The sequence below is a fragment of the Felis catus genome, chromosome F1 (genome assembly GCF_018350175.1).
Source record: "Felis catus isolate Fca126 chromosome F1, F.catus_Fca126_mat1.0, whole genome shotgun sequence".
Classification (NCBI taxonomy): domain Eukaryota; kingdom Metazoa; phylum Chordata; class Mammalia; order Carnivora; family Felidae; genus Felis; species Felis catus.
The window spans coordinates 62,446,778-62,473,299 of NC_058384.1; the positions used below are offsets into that span (position 1 = coordinate 62,446,778).

The 26,522-nt window shown below is 46.1% G+C and overlaps 1 protein-coding gene across 5 annotated transcripts in view; it reads right to left on the reverse strand.

The window, feature by feature from the left end:
• Window positions 1-26,522, reverse strand: part of DDR2 (discoidin domain receptor tyrosine kinase 2) — a 155,761-nt gene that overhangs the window by 126,255 nt on the left and 2,984 nt on the right. For 2 of the 5 annotated variants that reach the window (XM_019822258.3, XM_006942994.5), the window contains exon 2: window positions 4,014-4,161. The exons of 2 other annotated variants lie outside the window; for them this stretch is intronic. In XM_019822258.3, coding sequence (XP_019677817.1) covers window positions 4,014-4,019 — 6 coding nt within the window. In that variant the 5' untranslated portion in view covers window positions 4,020-4,161. Of the gene's footprint in view, window positions 1-4,013; window positions 4,162-26,522 lie in introns of those variants that run through there. One more of the 5 variants, XM_045048439.1, reaches the window with a different exon arrangement.

The following is a 26,522-nucleotide window of genomic DNA, read 5'->3' on the forward strand; positions in this document are numbered from 1 at the left end:
CATCACAAGGGGAGGAACCCGAAGCCCCATGCCCCAGGAAGCAAGAATTTTGAATAGGTTCAAGCTCAGAAAGAAATTCAGGAAATGTTGCCAGCCAGGAACACTTAACATCATTCCTGCAGCCCACAATCTCAGGATAAAATAATTAATATAATATGAGAAATTATAAGGCAATGAAAATGGAAACAATGGAAATAAGATTCTTGCTAGCAGCCCTGGATGTACCCTGAGGGCGATGCAGTCTGTGGCTGACCCTCAAATCTCTTATAAGCCGTGAAGATCAAAGCAAAGCCAAGAGACTGACACCTTAGAACGTGCTGCCTCCACGTGTTTCACGCATATATATTCTTAGGCGTCTGAATATTTCCCCCCTAAATCTGGCTCAGAATTGCACCCCCACTCAGCAAGAGGGGCATCTGAAACTGGCATCCTCAAAAGCAAAGTCACTCCTAGGGCACGTCCCACGCAGATGCTGAATCCCTAAGATGGCGTCCAGATGTCACAGACCAGCCAGCAGTCAGAGCTCTCCCCAGTCTGGCAGCCACCCTCCTTTCCAGCTCTCTCTTCCACCACCCCTCGGTCCTAACCCTCTGCTCCCCACAGATTGCCATCTGCCCCCTCCCCTCCATTCCCACGTCCAGTGCCATCTTCGTCCACTGCTCACTCCTCGTCCTCACTGCTGAGGTCAGCCCCACCGCTAGTGACCAACCCATACCTCGCCCTCTGCATACTGCACCGCTGCCTGGCACCCCCGTGCTTGGCCCCAGCCCCACCCCTTCCACAGTCGGGGACCCCCCCAGCCACAAGTGCCATCCCCTACCATCACCACTCACCACCCTCTGGGCACCTCCTTGAGCACGGCTCTCTTTTTTGTTCCTTCCCTTTCTTGTTGGCCATGAGCACTTGGGCTGGAATGATCCCCCACTCCTATCCGTATGCTTTCAAATCACTTGCGGAGTCCCTCACACATCACAGGTGCCCGGTAACAGTTACTATTTTTGTAAGTAAAGCCGTTACCCAAAGTCCTTGGGTCCCACGCTGCTCTCCAGCCGCACGGTTCTTTGCACATCACCACCGTCCATTCGCAGTTCATGCCTTTCAGAACATTGTTGAGCCCATTTCATCTAGAAACGTCTAAGCCAGCTGCACACCTGGCCTCCCTTCCCCTGGGCAGGCATGTCCCTCAGTTTCTAACCAGTCTCTTCTCTCCTCGCCTCGTGGCACACCCACAATAGCTGTGGCTCTCTGATTAGTTAGACACCGATCCTGACCTTGTCCTTCCTGTAATGATCCTGGCACAGCCAAACTCCAAAATCTCAGACGCCTAGGTTTATGTAGGAATGTGGTCACGGCGCCTCATTTATCTCAACCGTAACGTGCTCTGTAACAAGCAGATGCCTCCCAGGTTTGTCCCAGTCACCGCTCCGAATGCCACCCGTCCCCACGCCACCCCCACGTGCAACCCCCCAGGCTGTGAGGTCGCCATGCCCTGGAAAACATGTCCTCCGGGACACCTGAAACCAGAACCTCCCACCCAAGACACTCATGAGAAACAGACCAGCCCTCGGCCACTTGCAATGGGAGAAAGACAGCTTCTAAGTCACGAGGGAGAATCAAGCTCTGGTTGGAAATACAAACTTTTCCTTTAAAGGAGAAGCTAACGTTGGCAGTACTACTCTTTTGAGCTGCTCTCCAACAAAGCTGGAAGAGCCATTTTGGGAGAGAGAGGGAAAGGAAGACAGTGTGAGTGACAAATGGAGAGAAGGAGACAAAAAAAGTGAGAGGAGGGAGGCGCGGAGGGGGGAGGAGGTGGGGGGGGCAGAGTGAAGGAATGAAGACCCAAAGGGGAAGGAGCAGAGGGGGAGGGCAGAGGAGGGGACAAAGAGGGAGGAAAAGGCAGAGAAGACAGGCTGTGCTATGCTGGCTCACAAACACGGGCCACCAGTTCTGTGGTGAGTTTGATGGTGTCCCCTAGGAGCTCTAACATTCACGAGGGGACAGGGTCTCCATGGGCTTGTATAACACTGGGCTGGGCTGGGTGGACCCCAGAGCCCCCTGGGGCCCAAAACAAACAACCAAACAGAACTGGAGGAGTTGATCTCCAAAGGCTATTGTTAACCTCTGCTCTCAGTATTTGCGACTGATGCCAGATCTTGACCGTACGTTGGGATCAGCCCCATGTTCCAGAGCATCTATTAATAACACTGCCTTTCCCTCGCAAGTGTTCCATTTAGATGTTACATTACTTGGTCCTCCTATTAATAGGAGACACAGGAAACTGAGACTGAAGTCTCTGGACAGAATGAAATACTTAATGTCGTCATTCTCAGAAAAGGAGGAAGCCGATGTTGGTCACCGGAAAAGACCAGAAGGATTCTGTCTTGGGGGAGCAGGACTTGAAATAGTTCTCAGTGTAACATGATGGTGGAGGTGGGGGGAGGCAGCCGGACGGGGCTTCACAAGACAAGGCTGTAGGTTGCACACGCCGTGGATACTGAAATAGTAATTTCTGGAAACAGTCACTTAAGATCGGGTGGCAGGGGAAGAAAAGTCCACAGTGATAGCTTCTGAAAGGTAAAGCGGAATGATCCACAGATGAATCATGTTTGAGGAATCTCGTGTAATAGAGAAAATCTGCAATAACTTCTGGTTAGTGGTTAAATGTAGCTATGAATTATTCATTCTCAACTGCACATCATGAAGGCTCCAGTGAAGACCTTTTAGCTCTTCCAGTATCAAGAGTCTACTTGAAGTCTATTGGAGGGAGGGAGGGAGGGAGGGAGGGAGGAAGGAAGGAAGGAAGGAAGGAAGGAAGGAAGGAAGGAAGGAAGGAAATACATTAGTTTCAAGGTGATCTGTGGGAAGAAATGGACCCAAGATATTTTCTCACCACAAGGAGGTGAAGGAGAAATGGGGAAGAGGTTTAGTCCTTACATAATAAATGGCAAGGAGTGTACAATCCAATGAGCATCCTGACAGTGAGAAGAAATCTCCTGGAAAATGTGAGAAAATACCACTTGTCCCTCCTGCCCTCATCCTTCACTCCCGAGGACTCACGGGTCCATATTATTTACTCAGCCATCCATTCATTCAGAGAGTTCTACAGAAGCCATATGGATGGAAGTCAGTAGGTTCTCCCCGAGCATCTTCTGTGAGCCAGACCCCATGCTGGAGGCCAGAGATGCCAGCGTGAAGGGAACATGGCTTGTGCCTTTGGTGAGCTCCAGGCTGAAAAGGTCTCAGACTCATGGAATTACTAGAATTTTAGATTCATTAATGGGATCTGAATCCGCTAAAGGATGAACTGAGAAGTCCCATGGAGACCAAGATTCACCCAGAGCAGACACCTTGAGGTGGGTGAATGCTTCCTAGTTTGCTCGTGGATGCTCTGAGATGTCCTACACATCTCTTTCTGCCTTGCATCCCAGGGCTAAGGGTTGCATTTATCTACAGTAAGTACCCCAGGCCGGCTTTTCTCATATATTTAGCTCCTCCAAAGCTTATTATAGGACTCTGAGTCAATGACCCCGATTTTAGTAGCTCTCTGAATTATTATTTTTCTCTAAGCCACCTCAAATTATTGCTGGAAGAAGGCAACTTACAAAAAAATAAATAAATGAATGTAATCGGAGTGTTGGGAGAGACACGGATCGACGTAGGAACCCTGAGATTCCAGTGGGTCCTGTCGGGACAGGGAAGACCAAGATACCCTGGGCCACTCAGAGTTGGGGAAGACACCCCAGGATCAGCCGCGAACCTGGCGCGAGCCACATCTGGATCAGCGAAGTCTGAGGAGTGAGCTGACATTCAACATCAGCTTTCCTATACAATCCAACACATGGTCTCCGCTGACACCAGCTCTCGGCACAGAACCCGCGTGCTCCACATTCCCTGTGACACCAGCCAGGTAAGTGAGGGGCTCCAGGGAGGCCACACTGGCAGCAGGTGGTTTCCCCTCCTACCCTCGCCCCCAGCCTCATGGGGTGACAGCTTCAGCAACTGGCCTTACTTACATCCATGGGGGCAGAACATTCTCTGAGGAACGGGGTCCTCGACGACAGCTGGCTTCTGTGTGTCTTCAGTTGTCACAACGTCTTTGCTTCAAGCCACAGGACTTGGAACTTTCTAGAGCACTGAACCCCAGACCACTTGTAGATATCCCTTTATGGGGGGGGGGGGAGGGAGAGCAATGTTGCATTACAAACTTTTTATTTATTTATTTGTTTTTAATCTTTATTTTTGAGAGAGAGAGACAGCGTGTGAGCAGGGGAAGAGCAGAGAGAGAGGGAGACACAGAATCCGAAGCAGGCTCCAGGCTCTGAGCTGTCAGCACAGAGCCCAACCCAGGGCTCAAACTCACGAACCGTGAGATCATGACCCGAGCCGAAGGTGGACACTCAACCGACTGAGCCACCCAGGCGCCCCAGCATTACAAACTTTTGCATCACTCACACTTTCTTTCCAATTTGACACCTCCCAAGTACCCCAGGCACTGAAGGGATCTCAAAGAGAGTCTGTTCAGGAGGGCTACACCTATTGATATCTATCAATCTAGAAACTTAAACAGAATGTTACATTTACTATTTATTTAAGATAATAATTACTCAATTTTATTATTAATGTTTAAGTTCTTAAAAATTATTGTTAAATTATTATGATTATGTGTTAACATAATTTTTTAAATAACAATAGCTGTTTTCAAAAAAAACTCTTAGTGAGAACAGTGGCATTAGTTTACATTAAAAAAAACTCTCATTGAGGGGCACCTGGAGGGCTCAGTCAGTTGAGCGTCCAACTCTTGATTTCGGCTCAGGTCATGATCACAGGGTTATGGGACTGAGTGCCGTGTCGGGCTCCACGCTGGGCGTGGAACCTGCTTGGGATTGTCTCTCTCTCCCTCTCTGTCTCTGTCTCTGTCTCTGTCTCTCTCCCCCTCTCTCTGCCCTCTCCCCACTCTCAAAATAAATAAAATCTCTTCAATATCTGGCTTAATTGAACACAGATTCTCATATCCACTTCTGAATTCAATTTGTTGCAATATCACATATCATGCATCCTCTCGAAAATTCCACCATATAATCGTGGGAGGAGAGCGAAACAAAGCCAAACATCCTGGGATTATTGTGGAAATAGTTTTGCTCTCACAGATCCCCTGGGAGTGTCTCCAGAGCTACCAGGGCTGTCCAGATAGCTTACAATCAAAGTAGGTCTCACTTCCCCTTCAGACTATCGCCCCCATTCTTCAACGCCGCTAGTTATCAGTTACCTGAGCAGTCTTCTAGAACTATCGACACATAAATGTAAATATATGGATGTACAGTTTTTGCTAATTTTTTTTAAATTAAGTATGAGCACACTCTACCTCTCACCTAGGGTTTTCTGTTCCACATGCTGGGGTGCTTGCATTCTAGCAAATGTCATTACGTCATTTCCGTCTTTTCTGCCGGTCTCTTTCCTCCATTAGATGGTAAAACAGTGTGTAACTCTGTGTGGTGCCACAGCGTCCACGTGGGTTGCTGAACCGCTACTCTAAGTTGCCACTGTCTCCAGCAAAGGACACGGAACTTAATGGGAATAAAGTGGCCACGCGGCAAGAACAGACGTCACCTATATTAGTCCAGCTCTCTTCTGCCTTCTAGTTCCCTAAGAAGGCAGGTAACTGAAGTATTCAACATTTGAGAAAAGATCAAATTTTCACTGTATTACTGGGGCTTACCAAGCATTATACTTGGGGTCTATTCACTGGGGCAAAAAGACTTGTACTGAGCTACCCAGGGGATTCTCTCTCTCTCTCTCTCTCTCTCTCTCTCTCTCTGTCTGTGCCCCTCACTTTCGCTCGCTCTCTCTCTCTCTCAAAATAAGATAAATAAAAATATATATTTTTTAAAGCTGGAAACAGGTAAACACGCTGAGCAGATGGAAACTTGGGTCTGCCATTCAAGGGAGTTTGGTGCAACAGATACCTATTGAAACATCAAATACATAAAAGCAGTAAGAGAAGTCTGAGGCGGCTGAAATGATCTGGAAATTTAAAAAATGATCTGGGAATAAGGAAAAGAAAGACAATGAAGACAAAGCCTTGGGGCCTGTCTGCCTTGAGTGGCTGGAGGAAGAACATCTCCAGGTAAGTCCCGGGACTTAAAAACTTCACTCAAAAATAGTTCCTCGTCACACAACACCTGCAGCCCTTAATCTAACCCAACTCCTTTATCTCGCAGAGGAAGAAAACCCAAGCCCAGAGGGCTGATTTATCGAAGGCCTCACAACTGCTTAGTAGCAAAACTGAAACGAGATGGTTAAGTGATCGCTGGGGATTAGCACTGACTTAGCCGCTTAACCTTGCAGGTGCACCGTATGATATGTTCACAGCAGCCTGAGAACAAACCAGAAACTTCATTGATCTCTGCTACATCAGTCCAGCACTGTAACTGTGCCCGACCACACAATCAGCTCAGGGTTCACACCATATCTTACTCATCTCGTCGTCACCGCCCCTCGGCCCCGAGGTCCCCCACCACTGTCTCTGCCACCCGACTTATTACAGAGTAGAAAAATCACAGCTGATGTTCTTTTTCTGAATGTGCACACGATTATAGATTCCTACGGTTGAAAGAACTTACGAGTACATCTACTATTAGTGTGACCTCTGTGGCAACAGACCCAGGGAAGTTCAGTGACCAGATAGCCGTTAGTAGGAGAATCAGACCAAAATTCCAGTCTCCTGTTTCTTTCCATTTCACTGCCAACCTTTAGTGCAGGAGTCTTATTCTAAAGACAAACTCCCTAGTCTCCAATTTCTCCAAATGAAGCCCTCTCCCCTTAAGACACTTCTTTATTTTCTGCCACGAAGCCCTCTCCCCTTAAGACACTTCTTTATTTTTTTTTAATTTTTCAATGTTTATTTATTATTGAGAGACAGAGACACAGAGCATGAGCAGGGGAGGGACGGTGGGGGGACACAGAATCGGAAGCAGGCTCGAGGCTCTGAGCCGTCAGCACAGAGCCCGACGCGGGGCTCAAACTCACAAACCGCGAGATCATGACCTGAGCCGAAGTCGGACGCTTGACGGACTGAGCCACCCAGGCGCCCCTCCCTAAGACACTTCTTTAAAAATGAGCTCCATGGTCCCGAAAGTTTGTGGAGTGCTATAAGCTACCCCTCTCTTGAACAGCTGAGATGCTTATGACCATATTAAAGACCTCGGCAACTCCTGCAACAAAGAAACCTGGGTCACTCTCTAAGAATATTTCTCAAACTTATTTGACCACGGAACGCAGGCTCTTGCCTTGCTCCTGCTGTTATCCATTCAAAACCCCGCAGGTTTCCAGGGATCACACTTTGGGAGACGCCACCTTTGTCTAATTAGCAAGATTTCCTTTGTCGGTCCCAAGCAGATGTGTCAAGACTGACAGGTCCTCAGTGTGGGAACCAGGTGGGGAAGCGACGAGAGCCAGAGAAGGAGAGAGAAACCACCAACAGTCCCAGTCTGAGAGCCATCTGCTCTGCCAGCCACAAAGGCTGAAACAGCTATTTGGGAAATTTGGGGTTCTGGCCACAAGCGTCAGACACTGATCTCCAACCAAGACTTCTTGTGGGAAAATGGGCTCTTTGGGTGCTCACGGCCACACGTCGCTAGCACCTGGCGTCACTGGGCTTTGGGCACCATTACCAGCCATGCTCTCTCCTCGTGTCCTTCCAGGGACTTCCATAGCTGCTCAGGCTTCTCCTGGCTCACTTCACCACTTTGGCCCAAACCCAACCACATCTGGAACACTGACCACAGCCTTCTAATAAGTCTCCTGACCCGACCCCCTCTCCCCTGCCATTTACCTTACCCCCTACAGGGACACTCATTTTCTTAAAACAATCCTTCACCTGCTTCAAGACACAAAAGAACATTCTGAACTCCACAGCATCCAAAGCTCCCCGTAACGTAAGAAAGCACAGCTATGCAACGTCCTTTCTCGGTGCTTCCCCGTGCTTCCTCGGTGCTTCCACCACGCCGGGCTCACGTCCTCTGTGTCAACTGAGCCGGCCGGCCATAAGCAGTCTGACTGCCAAGTCTCCACCTTTGCTGCTCTTTGCCTCTTGCCCATCCAATCCTGTCCGGGCTCACGCAGCTCCCAGCTCCAGACCCTGGCCGTGCAAACCCTTCCGCGAGTTCTCGCGCTTGTAGACACTGGCCACCTAGCCCCACGTGCATTTGCACAGCTTTACTGTTTCCTGAATTTTCTGCTGGGTAATAAACTCAGGAAGAAAAAACAACAACAACTATGCCTTACGACATTCAAGGCACTTAGGAAGCATTCAAAAAAAAACCCTCTTGCTGAATAAAGGAATTAATCCACATTTGACCTCAGAACTGTAAGTTAAGCAGAAAACTTCACGCCTATAACACGCTAGGGAAACTAACCTTATTCTGGCCCTCAAAGGCATTTAAGCTTTTCTAATTCGATTGATCTTGGTTTTCTTCAACCGGAAGAAGACGGATTGTGTCCCATCCCGGAGGACCCGGCGGGTTTTTGTTCTTTTTCTTCAAGACTTAGTTGTGCTTTCTGCTACCTTCTCGCAGGCTTCTTGCCACGGGCAGCCCCCAGAGGAGAGTCTAGACTGAGTATATTACATGATATTTAAGCACGTATCTCTAAATTTTCCAAAGGTCTGGCCAAAAGAGTGTTCTTCTCAAGAACGTATTTTCTGTCGACAATTGTTTCTTCATTCATTCTTTGAATTATTCAACACACGTTTAGCAAGCAAGTCCTTGAGATGCAGAGGTGGTTAGAAGCCATGAGGCACCCACAGTCGAACACACTTTTGCTCAAAATGCATCAAAGGTATACACCTGCAACAAAATCACCTGAGGGAAGTGATTTAAAAAAAAAAAATACAGGTTTCCCTGGACACTACAGAAAATTTCTTTAAAAAAATTTTTTTTAAGTTTATTCATTTTTGAGAGACAGAGAGAGAGCATGAGCGGGGGAGGGGCAGAGGGAGAGGGAGACACAGAATCCGAAGCAGGCTCCAGGCTCCGAGCTGTCGGCACAGAGCCCGACGCGGGGCTCGAACTCATGGACCGCGAGATTGTGACCTGAGCCGGTCAGACGCTTAACCGACTGAGCCACCCAGGCGCCCCGAAAATGTCTTATTCACTAAGTCTGTGGTGGAGCCTGGAATCTGCATTTTTAAAAAATCTCTCCAGGTGATTCTGACAGATACTCAAGTTTGAGACCCACTGGCCAGTGGAAAAGACAGGCTTAGAAGGAGCTCATTATAAACAGTGGTGCCTGCTTACGATGCGAGGGGAGTTCATGGTATGTAACGGAGGCGCACAGAGAGGAACAGAGTAGTGGTACAAAGTTAGGTGTGCTGATGAGAAAGACCTACATGCAAATTCTGACTCTGCCACCGACCTGCTGTGTGATTCACGCCGTGTGTCCTTCTATATAAAATAGGAAAAATACCCACCTCACACAGCTATCATTAGGTTTCAGTGAGATATTTATAAAAAGGGCTTCACATAAATCTTAGGACACAATAAACATCACTGAATTCATCACGACCGTTTAATTATATTTTCTCTATTTTTCTCTAAAGTTTATTTATTTAATTTGAGGAAGAGGGAGAAAAAGCAGGGGAGGGGAGGAGAGAGAGAAAGAGAGAGAGAGAGAGAGAGAGAGAGAGAGAGAGAGAGAGAGAGAGAGATTGAGAATCTCAAGCAGGCCCCGTGCTGTCAGCGCAGAGCCCAATGTGGGGCTCAAACTCACCAACTGTGAGATCATGACCTGAGCTGAAGTCAAGAGTCAGAGGAGCTCAACCGACTGAGCTACCCAGGCGCCCCCTGGTCATTTAATTATTAAAATATTTAAAAGAGAGCACTCTCCCTCTCTCTTCCTCCCAAAAATAAATAAATAAAAATAAATAAACATTTAAAAGAGAGAGGGCGGATGAGAAAGTCTTTCCCGAGAAAACTGGAGTCTGAACTTAGTTTTAAAGCAGTGTCTCCCAAGTGTAAGTGTTTTCTTGCAGCCCACAAGATTTGGAGAATTTTTAAAATTTTGTATCTACGATTCTATCATTTGAAACTCTTCATACGATACTCATGGGGACCCGATACTGCCATGCACTTTCAGTGGCTGCCTTTTGTGTCCCTGACTGCACGGATGCCAGATGGGAGCCAGATCAAGTCAAGAGCCGATCACAAATGGGACACGGTGGGAGAGCCGAGTCACGGAACGGCTTGGCCTGTTCAGTCCGCTCGCCACAGACGTCAGTGCCACGTTCGTGCTGCGAGCAGATGTGTGGAGCGGACTCTGACTCCCCACATCCCGACACCTACCGGTCCCTAAGCAGAAACCTGAGGCAGAAATACACAAAGCGGGATGGTTCTGTCTCTAACTCTGGTAGTAACTGCACGACATACTCATCTGGAGCTATTTCTTTTTTTATTTTTAAAAAAATTTTTTTTTCAACTTTTATTTATTTTTGGGACAGAGAGAGAGAGAGAGAGAGAGCATGAATGGGGGAGGGGCAGAGAGAGAGGGAGACACAGAATCGGAAGCAGGCTCCAGGCTCCGAGCCATCAGCCCAGAGCCTGACGCGGGGCTCGAACTCACGGACCGCGAGATCGTGACCTGGCTGAAGTCGGACGCTCAACCGACTGCGCCACCCAGGCGCCGCATCTGGAGCTATTTCAATGCCGCCGCAACACTAAACTTGATCTTCAAGTGAATAGACAAGTTAGCAAATTATCAAATGATACCTCATTAAAACTGACATTTGACCATTTCCTACTTGCCAAGTTTGGTGAAGTATGAGATTCGATTTTCCCGGACTTATAAACCTTTGAGGCTATTATTAACACTTTGTTTAACATACTTATACCAATGGGCATTTTCTGCGTGCATATTAATTACATTTAAATAACAGACCCAGATTAGGGGCGCCTGGGTGGCTCAGTTGGTGACTTTTGGTTTTGGCTCAGGTCATGATCTCACAGTTTTGTGAGTTCAAGCCTCCAATCGGGGGGCTCTGTCCTGACAGTGTGGGGCCTGCTTGGGATTCTCTCTTTCCCTCTTTCTCTGCCCCTCCCAAACTCGTGGGGTCTCTGTCTCTCTCAAAAATAAATAAACTTTAAAAAGTTAAATAGGAGTGCCTGGGTGGCTCAGTCAGTTAAGCGTCCACCTTCGGCTCAGGTCATGATCTCATGGTTTGTGAGTTGGAGCCCCACGTTGAGTTCTGTGCTGACAGCTCAGAGCCTAGGACCTGCTTCGGATTCTGTGCCTCCCTCTCTCTCTCTGCCCCTCCCCTGCTCACACTGTGCTTCTCTCTCTCTCTCAAAAATATATAAACATTTAAAAAAATTTTTTTATCAAATAAATAAATAAATAAATAACCCAGATTAAACATAGAGCAGGCCCTGAGGCCACCTGGTTCCACTCTATCTTTACCCACCCCCCCCACACTAGTGGTTAGTTTCAACCAACCACATCATTTGACACAGTAAAATAATGTTTTTAATTTATTTTGTTGAGTTTATACTTATGTGTGATTTCATTTCTAAATCTGGTTTGGCTTTACGGTTGCAAAAGAACTATAAGCGTAAGAAGCATAAACCTAGTTTTACGTTTGTACATATTTTAATGATGTCCATATAATCAATTACCCTGAGAGGCTGCAAAAACTTTTTTCCTATAAACTATGTCTATACACTGTTCAGGTTTGAGGAACATTGAATTGGATAATCCCAAGGGAAGACGTTTAGCGAGCTGAGTCTATCCATCAGCACCTGTCTCCCATGAGAAGCTTTTCCACTCCCCCTTTTTCACCAAGGGTAAGCCGCGGAGAATCCGTTCCTTCCGAAATCCATGACCAAAGCCACCCCCCCGCAGCATGTCTGTTCCGCACAGCCTCCTGTGCCATTTCGTTAACTTTCCAAAGCACCCTACATCAGCATCAGCAAAAGTACTATTCTGGGGGGGTGGCGGGAGCAGCCGAGGTGGGGGGCGCTAGAGAATATCTTCTTTGAACGTGGAACACCATTTACCTTATACTTGAAGCCATATCGCTGGCCCTAAGAACTGTGGCTGGTGGTGTGGCCGGGAATTGCTGAGATGTGATCAGAAGAAATGACGTGGGTCTAGACGGCACTGTGCCTTGTCACCACGCTCACCTAACCCCTCATTTAATAAGGAGAATGTGTTTTAACACCTCGTGACCCGTGGGGTGGATGCGTACCACTTCCCTAATGCGTATGCTGAATCACACAGTAGAAACTATAATAACCTCATCATAGGGATGGATTTGAATGTATTTCTGAATAGCATCACAGTACTTCTCCAACAGCCCCGAGGAACTGTGGCTGAATAAATTTGGGAACGAGTCGGCAATGACAATTATGATTTATGCTCCTACCAAGCACTGGAGCGAGACCTTTAGAGGCTCTGAGCACTGGAAGTATTGTAGCACCCTCCCCCTCTCACCCCACCAAGTACTTAGTGATAAAAAAGAAAAAACACCACTATAATATAGCAGTAAGTATAAGAACATTCAGTAAAGTTTCTTTTTTTTTCACTTGTGATTTTTTCAGTACTTCCTTGGAAAACCAAGTATCAGCTTATTTCCAAAAGAAACTGGAAATGCCCCTGCTCGTGCCTTCATCACCTCTGTGCAAAGCAACATCGTAAGTGTATCTAGAGTTTTCACAGGCACCATCTCACTTGAGACCAGGACTCGTGTGTTCCACACAGTCTGCAGATAACAAATATGGGGCCATTTGTAATGTGTCGAACTCTTTTTTTTTTTTTTCTATTTACCTGCCCAAGAACTTCACCAGACTTTTCCTTGCCCTGCCCAACTCAAATGAGGATTTATATCTTAAACACTGAAATCCCTTTCAGGATTCGTACTCTTTGGGAGGTTAGGCCTGGAAATGAGACCTTCGGCCTGTTTCAGCGTGCCTTCTGTCTCCCAGACTATTCTGCCCAAGGCCTGAAGCTCCGGGTGATAGGATCACCAGCGAGTGCAAAGTCTTTGCATCTCATTCATAGGATAACATTAGACTTTCGGAGTGTCTTTGATTGAATATGTTTCATAAATGCTGGCAACTATGTGATCAATTGGAAAATTAAAGTAGGGAGACCCGGGATCCTAGAACTGGAATTTTCTCCAACTAAGCATACAGCACAGCAGAGCGCCCCCCACCTTTTTCTGGAGGATGTGGGGTACCTGTGGAACCAGGAGAGGGGCCAAAGTTAGCACCATTGCTCATAAAAATGAGGAAGGCAAGTAAATATTGCAAAGTCATGAAGAGATAATAGTAAGACCATCAGTCACCTCCTATCCTGCAAAAACAAAGTTTGCCATCAAAAACACAGGAAAAGGATTAGAAAGTCACTTTTCACAGTCCTTTGGGGGATCCACGTAAGTCTAGGATTTACATCCTAACTTGACAGCCCTTTGGCAAGGAATGACTGAACAAAAGGTTTAAAAGTTTTTTCACCTCCAAACATGATGTTAAACAACAGTTAATTCGCTTTTTACATGACACTTAATGTTCAAATGAGAGGTTTTTTTTTTTTTTATGATTCTTCTTACATGAGAGGGGTCTCAGAGAAGAGTGAACACTCAGTGTCGGAGAGGAGGGTGAAAGGTAAGGACTTCTTGTCTCAGAGGTTTGAGCAAAGCCATGAGAGAAGAAGAGTGACCAGGAGAAAGACACCAGCTCTGCCCATCGTCAAACCAAGTTTGGGGTTATATCCTGATATCCAGATTGACTAGTCATCGGTCTCTGGGAATAACTATTCTCTACTTTCTGCTTTTTAAAAATTAGCCCTGCGTGTGTTTACATACCCAAAGCCCACCAAGTGTTCACGTGTGAGTTTACTCCTCTTCATTTGTATTCATGAAGACATTAGTTCCTTTCTTCAATGTTCACAGCTCATGAGAAGCAGGAACCGAGGCCAGTACTCCTCAGAGCAAGCCCAGTGCTTACACCATTTCTCGGTCACCTGACTCTCTGGACATCCTGATCTCACAGAATAACCAAGCAAGAGAAATTTATTGAACTCCCTTACGTCCTCAAAGACGATAGTATATGAGGCTTCAATGACAGCCCTCTGAGAATGTTCTCAGCACCAAACAACACTGTGCTAGGCATATAATAAGACCTTAATAGAATATATATTGACAGGTCAGCAAACACTAATGGGTTAGGCTACACAGTGAGTTATAGAGATCACCTAAGACATGGTCCTTGCTAGACGAGGTGATTATGACCCAAAACACCAGGGATTCCAAGAAGTAAGATCTGAGGTGGCCAGAGGATCTGACACTCAGGCTGGCCTTTAGAGACGGTGGCATTTAGCTAACATAAGAGGACAGACGAAGATATTCAGAGTACATGGGATGGGGTGAAAACTTCAGTGGACACTGTAGCGATTGAAGACTTAGCCATAAAAGTGAAAATGGTGTGAGTGCTGACATGGACCGTGACTAACATTAATTGGACTAGAAGATATAGAAAATTTATATTGCCCTGTATAGATGAGAAAACTGAAATGCAGACAGGTTTAAAAAAGACTTGCACAAAATTGAACTGCTAACAGGTGGCAAAATTAAAATTAAAAACTCAACACCCCAAAAATGAATAATCCAATTAAAAAATGGACAGAAGACATAAATAGACATTTCTCCAAAGAAGACATCCAGATGGCCAACAGACACATGAAAAGATGCTCCACATCACTCATCATCAGGAAAATACAAATCAAAACCACAATGAGATACCACCTCACACCTGTCAGAATAGCTAAAGTCACCAACACAAGAAACAACAGGTTTTGACAAGGATGTGGAGAAAGGGGAACGCTCTGGCACTGTTGGTGGGAGTGCAATCTGGTACAGCCGCTTTGAAGAACAATATGGAGGTTGCTCAAAAAGTTGAAAAGGGGTGCCTGGGTGGCTCAGTCAGTTAAGCATCTGACTCCAGCTCAGGCCATGATCTCATGGTTCGTGAGTTCGAGCCCCGCATCAGGCTCCGTACTGACAGTGTAGAGCCTGGAGCCTGCTTCAGATTCTGCGTCTCCCTCTCCCTCTGCCCCTCCCCTGCTCACACTCTGTCTCTCTCTCTCTCTGTCTCAAAAATAAACATTTTTTTTTAAAGTTAAAAAATAGAACTGCCCTATGACCCAGCAATCGCCCTTCTAAGTATTTACCCAAAGAATCCAAAAATGCTGATTCAAAGGGATACATGCACCCCAATGTTGATAGCAGCAATAGCCAGACTATGGAAACAGCCCAAGTCTCCATCAATTGATTAATGGATAAAGAAGATGTGGTATATATATTCAGTGGAATATTACTCAGCTATAAAAAAGAATGAAATCTTGCCCTTTGCAACAACATGGATGGAACTAGAACGTATTATGCTAAGTGAAATAAGCCAGTCAGAGAAAGACAAATACCACATGATTTCACTCCTACGTAGAATTTCAGAAACAACACAAATGAGCCAAGGGAAAAGAAGATAGAGAAAGAGAGAGAGAAACAAACCCAGAAACAGACTCAGCTATCGAAAACAAACTGATGGTTACCAGAAGGGAGGTAGGTGGGGGGTAGGTGAAATAGGTGATGGGGATGAAGGAGGGCACTTGTTGTGATGAGCACTAGGTGATGTATAGAAGTGTTCAATCACTATACTGCCACCCAAAACAGGTATTACACTGTATGTTAACTAACTGGACTTTAAATAAAAACGTAAAAATAAGAAGCTTACTCTTTTAACCCGGCCTATTCCACTCTTTCTACCATACTATGATTTTAAGTGAGAATATTTATATGTTGCGTTAATTAAAACAAATGACCAGGCGCCTAGGTGGCTCAGTCGGTTGAGCATCCCACTTCAGCTCAGGTCATGATCTCACAGTCCGTGAGTTCGAACCCCGCGTGGGGCTCTGTGCTGACAGCTCGGAGCCTGGATCCTGCTTCAGATTTTGTGTCTCCCTCTCTCTGACCTCACTCCCCCGTTCATGCTATGTCTCTCTCTGTCTCAAAAATAAACATTAAAAAAAATTTTTTTAAACAAACGACCAGAAAAACAAACAAAAACCATATGACTGTTATTTAAGGTGATAGCTATTACAATTTGAATGATGTGGCAAACAGATTTCCCAAATACCTGATATTAACCCATTAGTCTTTATCAATAGTTTCAACCATTGATAGCAAGGGTTTCACCTCCATTATCTTTATTAAATAAGATATTATTGAAGTTATGATGCAATAGCAATAGTTATCTGAAAAATACAATTAATAGCTTTTAAATAGAAACGTTCATCATTATAACTATAAAAAAAGGTCTGTCTTCAAATAAGAAAGTAGCCAGGAGGAAATCAGAGTGCTGGGAATTTGGGATTTGGGACTTTAGAACAGTTTTCAGTTCACGGAAAAACTGAGCAGAAGAAACTAGAGTGTTCTCCTGTATCAACCACCCTGGGCCCCCAACACACACCAAACCTCCGCCGCGTCAACATCCTACAGCACAGTGGTACATCTCTTACAATCAGCGTGCTTACACTGATGTATCACTCTCACCCAAAGTCCAGCGTTCACATTAGGGTTCGCTCTCGGGGTGGTACATTCGGATGAAGTTATAATGACACGTGTTTACCATTTGGTATCGTGCAGAATAGTTTCAGTGCCTTAAAAATCCTGTGCTCGGCATATTCATCTCTCCCTTCCCACTAACGCCCAGCAAACACCAATCTTGCTGCTGTCTCCAGACTTCTGCTCCTTTCCAGAATGTCAGAGTTGCAGACTGCAACCTTTTCAGATCAGCCGTCTTTCACTTAGTAACAGGCATTCAGTCGTCTCAGGGCCTGATAGCCAACGTCTTTTTACAGCAGCATAATATTCCATTGAGTGTGCCACAGTTTATCTGTTCACGTTATGCATTTGGCAATTACAAACAAAGCTGCTATAAACATCGCCAATACCTGAGGCAAGCTTCTGGATGGACATATGTTTTCAATTCATTTGGGCATTAAGGAGCATGAGTTTTTAATCATAGGGTAAGTGCATGTTTAGTTTTATTAAAAAACAAAAAAACAAAAAACAAAAAAACACCTACCAAACTATCTTCCAAACTGGCGGCACCATTTTGCATTCCCACCAGCAGCGAGTGAGAGTTCTTGTGGCTCCACCCACACCAGCATTTGGTGATGTAGGTGTTCTGGATTCTGGCCATTCTAACCGGTATGCAGTGGTAAAGCACTGCGATTTTCATGTGAGGTCTTCTAATGACGTATCATGTTGAACATCTTTTCATCTGCTTACTTGCTATGTGTGTTCTTCCTTGGGGGGAAGTCTGTTCAGGTCTTTGGCCCACTTTTTAATCAGACTGTTCCTTTTCTTATCATTGAATTTTAAGAGGTCTTGGCACATTTTGGATAACCATCCTCTATCAACTGAGTTTTTGCCCATAGTTTCTGCCTGTCTGTGGCTTGTATCCTCATTGTCTTGACATTGCCTTTCAAAGAGCAGGGGGTTCTCATTTTGATGAAGCCTAGCTTATCGATTCTTTCAAGAATCAGGTCTTTAATACGTGATGGGGATTAAGGAGTGAATTTGTTGTGAGGAGCACCAGGTGATGTATACAATTGTTGAATCACTATATTGCACACCTGAAACTAATATAACACTGCATGTTAACTACCTTGAATTAAATTAAAAAATTAAATTAAAAAAAAAAGAAAGTATCATATCCCTAGTGTTGTGTCTAACAAGTCATTGCTATACCTGAGGTCCCCTGAGGACACCTAGACTTTCTTCTAGATTATTGTTCTGAAGGCTCTGTGTCTTGATTTATTTGTTTTCTTTTTGCATAAGGATGTCCAGTTGTCCCAGCACCATTTATTGAAAAGACGGTCTTTTCTCCATTGTATCACCTTTGCTGCTTTGTCAAAGATCTGTTGACTGTATTAGTCTGGGCTCTCTATCCGGTCCCATTGGCCTATTTGTCTACACCTGCACCAACACCACACTGTCTGTGACTTTGGAGTAAGCCTTTGTCCTTCTTCTTCAATATTGGATTGGCTGTTCAGTGTCTCCCGCCTCTCCATATAAACTTTGGAATCATTTTGTCAGTATCTGAAAAATAACTTACTGGGATTTTCATTAGGATTAGGATTTCGTTTTGATTTCCTGTGATATCATCTTATCATTATTGTCTCCATTTTATTTTTTTTTATTATTTTTTTTTAATTTTTTTTCAATGTTTTTATTTATTTTGGGGACAGAGAGAGACAGAGCATGAATGGGGGAGGGGCAGAGAGAGAGGGAGACACAGAATCTGAAACAGGCTCCAGGCTCCGAGCCATCAGCCCCGGGCCCGACGCGGGGCTCGAACTCACGGACCGCGAGATCGTGACCTGAGCTGAAGTCGGCTGCTTAACCGACTGCGCCACCCAGGCATCCCTATTGTCTCCATTTTAAAACTCTACATAATGTAACCATTCTAAAAATTAGAACTACCTCTGTCCCAGGAACAATTAACGACTCTTGAGTGAATTTGTCCCTCGCTGCTCTCTTCTTCAGATCAGCTTGTTCCCCGGGTCTCAAGAGGCCACCTCCTCAAGGCCAAGTGCCAGCAGCCTTGGACCCTTCACCACTCCTCTTAAGCTTTGCGTGCCCCTGGGAAGTTACAGTCCTGCGAGATGCCCTGGCTGCACAGCCCCCGTGAGGGTTAAGGTGGTGCCCTTTTACCCGGCCTAAGTCCTTTTGCTCCTGGTGAGCAAAGGAATGGGCATGTATTGGGGTAGGGGCACTTTAAACCTACTACAATCAGACACATACACACACTTCTCTGGCCTTACTTTGGGGATGTGGAAGTTTGCTTTTTAATGTTTGGTATTCAGACACATAATGGTGGCCAGAATTATGACAATAATGTGAAGACCATGGCACCAAAGACAATGGTGACCAGAAGGTGAGGAAAACAATCCCAGTAAAGAAGCTGGGATGGTCACTGATTGCTTTACACCTTATTTGCCTATACCAATGTGTCCTTTACTGAGATCCAATACTATTTTCTCTACTTTTGAAACGTTATCTAGTCCCTGTCATATGTGTCAGCTGTTTCCCAAGTTCTTAAGGACAGTGATTATGTCTTCTACTTCTGGATCTTTCGTTCTAATTTTTTATATATTCGACAGATATTCACTGAATGTCTGCTATGTCCAGGCACTGTACTAAACCTTAACCCTGAATCAGGCAGGCACCAAGTGCACAAGAAAAAATTTTTAATGAACAAGAGCCTCCAAATTGTAGATATGCAACATTATAAACAATTTGAGGGGCGTCAATATGATTTATTCATTTCTACCCCCATAATAACTGGTGTGGAACATACAACGGATGTTTAATAAATACGTAGTGAGTAACTGATTAAAAAAAGAAATGTAGGGGCACCTGCGTGGCTCAGTCGGTTGAGCATCTGACTTCAGCTCAGGTCATGATCTTGCAGTCCATGAGTTCGAGCCTTTCATCGGGCTCTGTGCTGATGGCTCAGAGCCTGGAGCCTGCTTCGGATTCTGTGTCTCCCTCTCTCTCTGCCCCTCCCCCACTTGTGCTCTGTCTCTGTCTCTCTCTCTCTCTGTGAAAAATAAATAAACTTAAAAATTTTTTCAAAAGAAAAAGGAAATGTAATAAGGCACCTGGATGACTCAGTCAGTTAAGTATCTGACTTTGGCTCAGGTCATGATCTCACAGTTTGTGAGTTTGAGTCCTGCATCAGGTGTGAGCCCTGCCTCTCTCTCTCTCTCTCCCTCTCTCTCTGCCCCTCACTCACTTGAACCCTCCCTCTCAAAAAAAAAAAAAAAGAAAGAAAGAAACGTAATAATAATACAGGATGTTAATAGGGAAACTGTGTACAAAAGGAAAGCGAGTGTGTGGGAACTCTGGGCTTTCTTCTCAGTTTTCTGTGAAGCTAAAGCTGCTCTAGAACATAAGGTCTATTAATTTTTTAAAAAATAAATTATGAAGAATAAAATATTAAACTTTGGATCTTATTTTTTTGTATAACATCCGGCTCTGCTGACAATCACTGTGCAAGGACACTATTTTTGAATTCCTGTTCAAATTTAAAAAGCAAAGTCTGGGGGCACCTGGCTGGCTCAGTCAGCTGAGTGTCCAACTTCAACTCAGATCATGATCTCACGGTTCCTGAGTTCGAGCCCCACATCAGGCTCGCCGCTGTCACACAGAACCTGCTTCAGATCCTGTCCTTCCTCCCTCTACCCCTCGCCCACTTATGCGCGCTCTCTCTCTCTCCCCCTCTCTCTCAAAAATAAATATTCATTAAAAAATTAAAAAGTAAAATCGTATTAACCCAATCCTGGATACCAGTTTTCCAAACTGAACTTCGTCTGTCCCCAGAATGTAAAGTAGTGATTATCTAAAGTAATGAATGAATGGTCCAGGCAGTTAAGCGTCCGACGTTGGCTAAGGTCATGATCTTGCGGTTTGTGGGTTCGAGTCCCACGTCGGGCTCTGTGCTGCCAGTTCCGAGCCTGGAGCCTGCTTTGGATTCTGTGTCTCCCTCTCTCTCTGCCCCTCCCCTGCTCACATTCTGTCTCTCTTTCTCTCTCTCTCTCTCTCTTAAAAATAAATAAACATTAAAAAATAATAAAGTAATGAGTGATCATAAACATCCATCATCTTGTTGGTCTTTTTTTTCTAATTTTTTTAATGTTTACTTATTTTTGAGAGAGAGAGAGAGAGAGCACAAGTAGGGGAGGAGCAGAGAGAGAGGGAGACACAGAATCTGAAGCAGGCTCCAGGCTCCGAACTGTCAGCACAGAGCCTGACCTGGGGCTCAAACCCACGAACCGCGAGATCACACCTGAGCCGAAGCCGGACGCTCAACCGACGGAGCCATCCAGGCGTCCCTAGTCTTCTTGATCACTAACACCTAGAGAAGCACCTGACAGAGAGCGAGCACACGATAATTATTGGCTAAGAAATAAATAAATGAATTCAGAAAAAACAAAGTTATGACAGAGCTTTCCAGAATGCTATAAAATTCATAATGGATTAAAAATTTTGATTTTTTTTTTAAACCAGCACTATTGGTGTAAAGACATGAAATCAGGGAGAAACTACTTCTCTTGGACATGAGAGTTCACCAAGCCTTTAATTGTTTGATTTTTCTGAACTCCTACGGCGTTCAAAATTTTAAAAGAAAGAAATGAAAAAAAAAAAAACTAGCTTATTCGTCCTTCTTTTTAATCCATCTCCCAGCACAATGCATTTGTGGCTGCCTAAGCCCATAAGACCCTAAAGACAATCTTGTGTATGGTGAATTGTGCTGGATTGGCTCCCTGTGAAACGTGTCCGAAAGGGCACACAACCTACCTACCAACTTCATAGGCACGGCATGAGGACACTGAGGCCCAACGAGGATAAGAGACTTGTCTGAGGTTAAAAATCTTGAAAATGATGCGCTGGGACCAACACCTTACCACGCGTTCTTTTCCCTCACTGCCTTTTGCACACGAGGCTCTATGCTTCACACACCCTCCCCTCTGGCCCCCACACCATGGAGCAGGTGGCATTAACCTCTGAGCAGTAGGTCACTTCCTCCAACACTTCTTTGGTATCTCTCTAGGCACAAAACACAATCCCTCCCCCAAGGGAGCCACTGCAGACCACGCCCAGGGTCCCAGAGAATCCCAGCTGAACCCAGGGGCTTCGGATTGAGTCTAAGCCCTTTGCCTTTTCAGCGCATCTCCAGGCCTCAGTGATACTTGCGCTGGGCCAGACCCGACCTTTCTCAGTGCCGGGAGGCCAAGGTGAGATCCCAGCTAAAACGTATATACCCTACCAAATGCTGGGATTCGCCATTGCTTGGAGAATCACAGCAACTTGGAAACGTCAAAGAGTTCCACGTTAAACAGAAAGGAAAGCAAAAATGAGAAAGGAAATCAAAATAAGAAGAGAATTATTTTCAACCAAGTCATGTCTGAATAACACTGGCTCTATCATAACAAATTCAAATGTATGCAAGGGAGATGAAAAGAGACAGAGAAAGTTTAGGGAGACCGTCACTTGAGCCATTAGGTGATGGGTGTTCTGGTGAATGTTCCTGGAGAGACGACTGGACATCTTAATTCCTTTATTAAGCTACGGTTACTTAAGAATTTTGAACAGAGTGTCTTACACTAACAGGCAGTGAATAAATGCTTGCTGAATGGGATAAAACCAAATAAAATGGAACCCAGAACAACTAGAGATAAACAGATGGAAACTCCAGGGAAGTGTAGCAGGATGGGGAAGGGAGGTAGGGACTTGGGAGTGAGGAGGAGGACAGAAACACAGGTGAACGCGAACAAGGCGAGTCCAGTTTGCCCCCCGTCCTCCAGCTTGGAGGCTTTGGTGGGACCAGTCTGATATTGGAGGACTTATACAAAAGCGCAAAACTTGAATTTCTCTTTTATTAACTCAGGTCTCCCTTTCCTGAATGCATTTTACGTTCAGTTACAACAGCAGTAGTAATTGCCACTCATACTTCTCATCATAATGGGGCCGTCTTTTCGTTGTGATGGACCCTAAGTCTTGCCATTGTGGTGCGATTAGCCTGCCCAATGTACAACCTCTGGGATCCCTCCTTCCCTACCTGCCCCAAATTGCCATTCTTTTTCTCCTGGTGTTGTGCAGACCCCAAGCCAAGTAATCCACTCTTGTGATCAGTTCCCCGTGAAGAGATGGTAGAAGGCGCAAGTGTGTCTCAGGTAATAAGGGAAAGATTGGGTAAGGGTGCATGCGGTGGGGGAAGGAGGAGGTGAGGGGACCACATGACATGATAACTGTCTTTTCAAATCCCAAAGGGCCATTTTCCAACAAATCACATCCATGATCTAGTCAAAGATCCATCTATGGATCCAAAGATCCAAAGATCCAAAGATGGATCTAGTCAACATCCATCTCTGTTCAAATGAGAGGAATCAACCCAAGATATTAATCCCCAGGGTGCATACGTGGTAGGCTTTTAGACCATAAGGAATCAATGGTTCCCTCAGAAAACTGAGAGGGACACCATTTACTGGGCATTTATTTATTCAAAACATCTGCCATGTGTGAGGGTTTTTGCTGGCCCCCCTGCATATCTAATGGCACCCATTTCTCATAACAAACCTATGAGATGAGAAAAAGGAGATTCGAAGAGGTTAGGTATCTTATCCAAGGTCACACGGTTAATAAGTGGGGGCTGAGCCAGAATTTAAGCCCATGTCCTTTCCGCTGCGAGAGCGCTTTGGGTGGTATTCTCGGCAGAGGTGGCCTTGGGCAGGTGAATGTTGTTGCACTAAGAACCGGGCCGCGGGAAAACAGCTGGGCTGATGTTTTGTGCTTCAACAAGGGGACCAAGCAGCAACGCTGAACTAATAATAAAAATCATCCGCATCGACATCATCTATGAACTACACGAGCAACATCACGCTGAGTGCTCAGGGGTGGCGTTTGTGATGCGTGTTAGTTGGGGATTATAGACCTGATTTCGCAGGGTGGGAAACCAGGACTTAGGGGGGTTGAGCAGGTCGCCCCGGGTCCCAGAGCAGGTGAGCGCAGGCTGGGATTGGAACCCATGTCTGGCCGACTTCACACTGGAAGAGTCTGCGGCCTGCACAAGCTCCCACTTAAGGGGAAAAGGGAGGTCGTGCCCATCACGAGGAGGTCTGCACAAAGCTCAGAGAAGCCAACTAGAGGAGGGAGGTATGCCAACCAGAGAAGAGAGGCACTAAGAGTGCAATTCTTTACAGGACAACAGGAGAGGGGGAGGTAGCCTGGGCTGGTTTCTCTCCCCTGCCCGCCCTTCATCCATGCTAAGGAGAGGCTGAGGCAACAGACATGGACATTTACCGGCAAAGGTTCACAATAAAATCACTTGGGGAACACTTCAAAGTACTGGTTCCCAACCCCCACTGCAGATACTCTGATGTAATTGGTCTGGAGGTCCTTAAGTTCCACCGAGGTTTCTAATTTACTGGGGAACAGCCCTCACGGTGGATGGTTGCTGAATTCAGAGACGCTCGGATGCCTGGGGATGTTGGGCACATTTCTGGACTAAGTCGTCATTGCTGGGAGAGAGTCGATTCATATGGTGCACGGCTTCCAACAGGGGAAGGGGCATAAAGAACCCAGTGTGTCTGCACTGCAGATGGTCACCATTTATGTGAGGTGACACAGGACTTCAGCATGTCTGTGGAGGTCCGTCTTTAGACGGAGGTGAGCTATCTGGATGCCAGTGAGACGTGTGTTTGGGTTGCATGTTTGAGACGTGGGCGATGTAAAGTGCCTGAAGGTGGATCATATAAAGGGGAGATTGGGAAGCATGTCTGAGAGTTATTAACACTAATTTAGAGTGACGTGATAGTAACAAAAGGGGGTGGTCACTCTGATTTTTTAGCATGTCTATTAAAAATGCAATCAGAGGGAAAAGTCTGAACTACATCCCTTATGTGTGATAGGTCATTCATCCAACTTAAAGTCTGGGGAGTGACTCGATCAGAAGAGTAGAAGACAGGGGTGCCTGGGTGGCTCAATGACAGTTAAGCCTCTGACTTTGGCTCAGGTTATGATCTCATGGTTCATGAGTTCGAGCCCCACATCGGGCTCTGTGCTGACAGCTCAGAGCCTGGAGCCTGCTTCAGATTTGGTGTCTCCCTGCCTCTCCCCCACTCACACTCTCTCTGTCTCTCAAAAAATAAATAAATGTTAAAAAAAAAAATAAAAAAAAAAGAAGAGAAGAAGACAGTGACTTAACAAGCTAGAAGAGAGTGGCAGGTGATGAGGCTCCTTTGGGTGATGCTTCCACTCTGTGCTCAGACACTGTCTAGGAAAAACACTGTTTCCTCTCCTCACGCACTCCCAATATCTCTGACACCAGCTCTGTGGATTTTCCACAACCAGAAATTCTGACACTAAGTGCCTGAAGTTGGAGCAGACCCGACAGGTTGAGGGCTCAGTCCCACAAGACTATCCTCCTCCAGTGCAGACATCAATTGCAAATAGTAGGTCTGCAACTTCCAGCTGATGTGGCTACAAATCGGAGGTCCCCACGACCCCCTCCTCAGATTTGAGCTGCTCATCGAACAGCTCACAGGACTCAGGGAAACACGTTCACCAGTTTATTACATAAAGAAGGATATGTCAACAGATACAGAAGAACAGCCAGATGGAGAGATACATAGGGGTGGTCTGGGAGGGTCCCGAGGACACGAGCCTCTGTCCCTGTGGGATTGGGGTGTGCCTCCCTCCCGGTTCACGGCAGTGTTCGCCCTCCTGGAAGCTCCCCAAACCACATACTTTGGGGGTTCTCACGGCAGCTTCATCAGATAGGCATGATGGATCACTAGGTCACTCTCCAGCCTCTCTCCCCCTCCCGGAGGAGAGCAGGTGGGGCTGAAAATTCCAGGCTTCCAATCATGGCTCAGTCTTTCCGGTGACCAGTCCCCATCCAGGAGCTCACCAAGAGTCACCTCATTAGAACAAAAGGACATTCCCATCACCCGGGAAATTCTGAGGATTTTAGGAGCTCTGCATCAGGAACCAGAGTCAGAGACCAAGGACTGGAACAAAAATGCCCCAGTGCTCTTATCACTTAGGAAACTATGAGGACTTCAGGGGCTCTGTGCCAAGAACCAGGGGCAGAGACCGATACATATATTTCCTGTTATGCCACAGACACAGATACCGTTGGAAGTTTCAATCTGAAGACTCTTGGTAAAAGATTCTGAAACTGCCTTCCCCACTTCCTTTACCTTTGGTGTCTATAAAGCAAACAGACCTTAACCAGAAGCAGAGGCAGGGGCCTCCCCACGGGCCCGCTGGCCCTCCGGCCCCACCCCCGGGAGCAGCTGTAGTCCTGCTGACTCCAGGCACAGAAGGGGGAACATGAGGTAAGAGACAGGGTGAGATGCGCCTGTGCCAATGAGAAAAAATCTCGGGCCAGGGATCTATCCTCAGCTAGATACGAAGTTCCTCCAAAGCTGATCTCCTCTGAGGAGAAACCAATGAACTGACCCTGACTACACCCCTCGTGTTCAGAGGCAGTGCGGACAGAAGCAGGGGATGCTTGAACAACATGGTGTCCTTCCGCCCCCCACTGCCTTCTTTGGGTGAGGAGTCATGGCCAGCCCGGGCCGCCAGAGGGGAGTTCCAGCTAGAAAACCTGGAGGGATTGCTTCCACCCAGAAGAGATGGACGCTAAGGACTGAGGCCTTCCTTGCAGGGTTACACGGCCACATACAGCCACCCTCCTGCTGGCCCCAGCACTGGCTGCCACAACAGCACAGGGACTGCCTCACACTGGGTTCCAGTGTTGATAACGATTATCATTAGAAGAACGGGTATGGTCAAGCCCTTCATAGCCTTCCGAACACACGCGTGTCCAATAGCTCTGCCAACAACGATGCCGAAAAGTATGGCTGTTATTCCCATGGAGTAAGTACAGACGCCAAGGAAAAAGGAG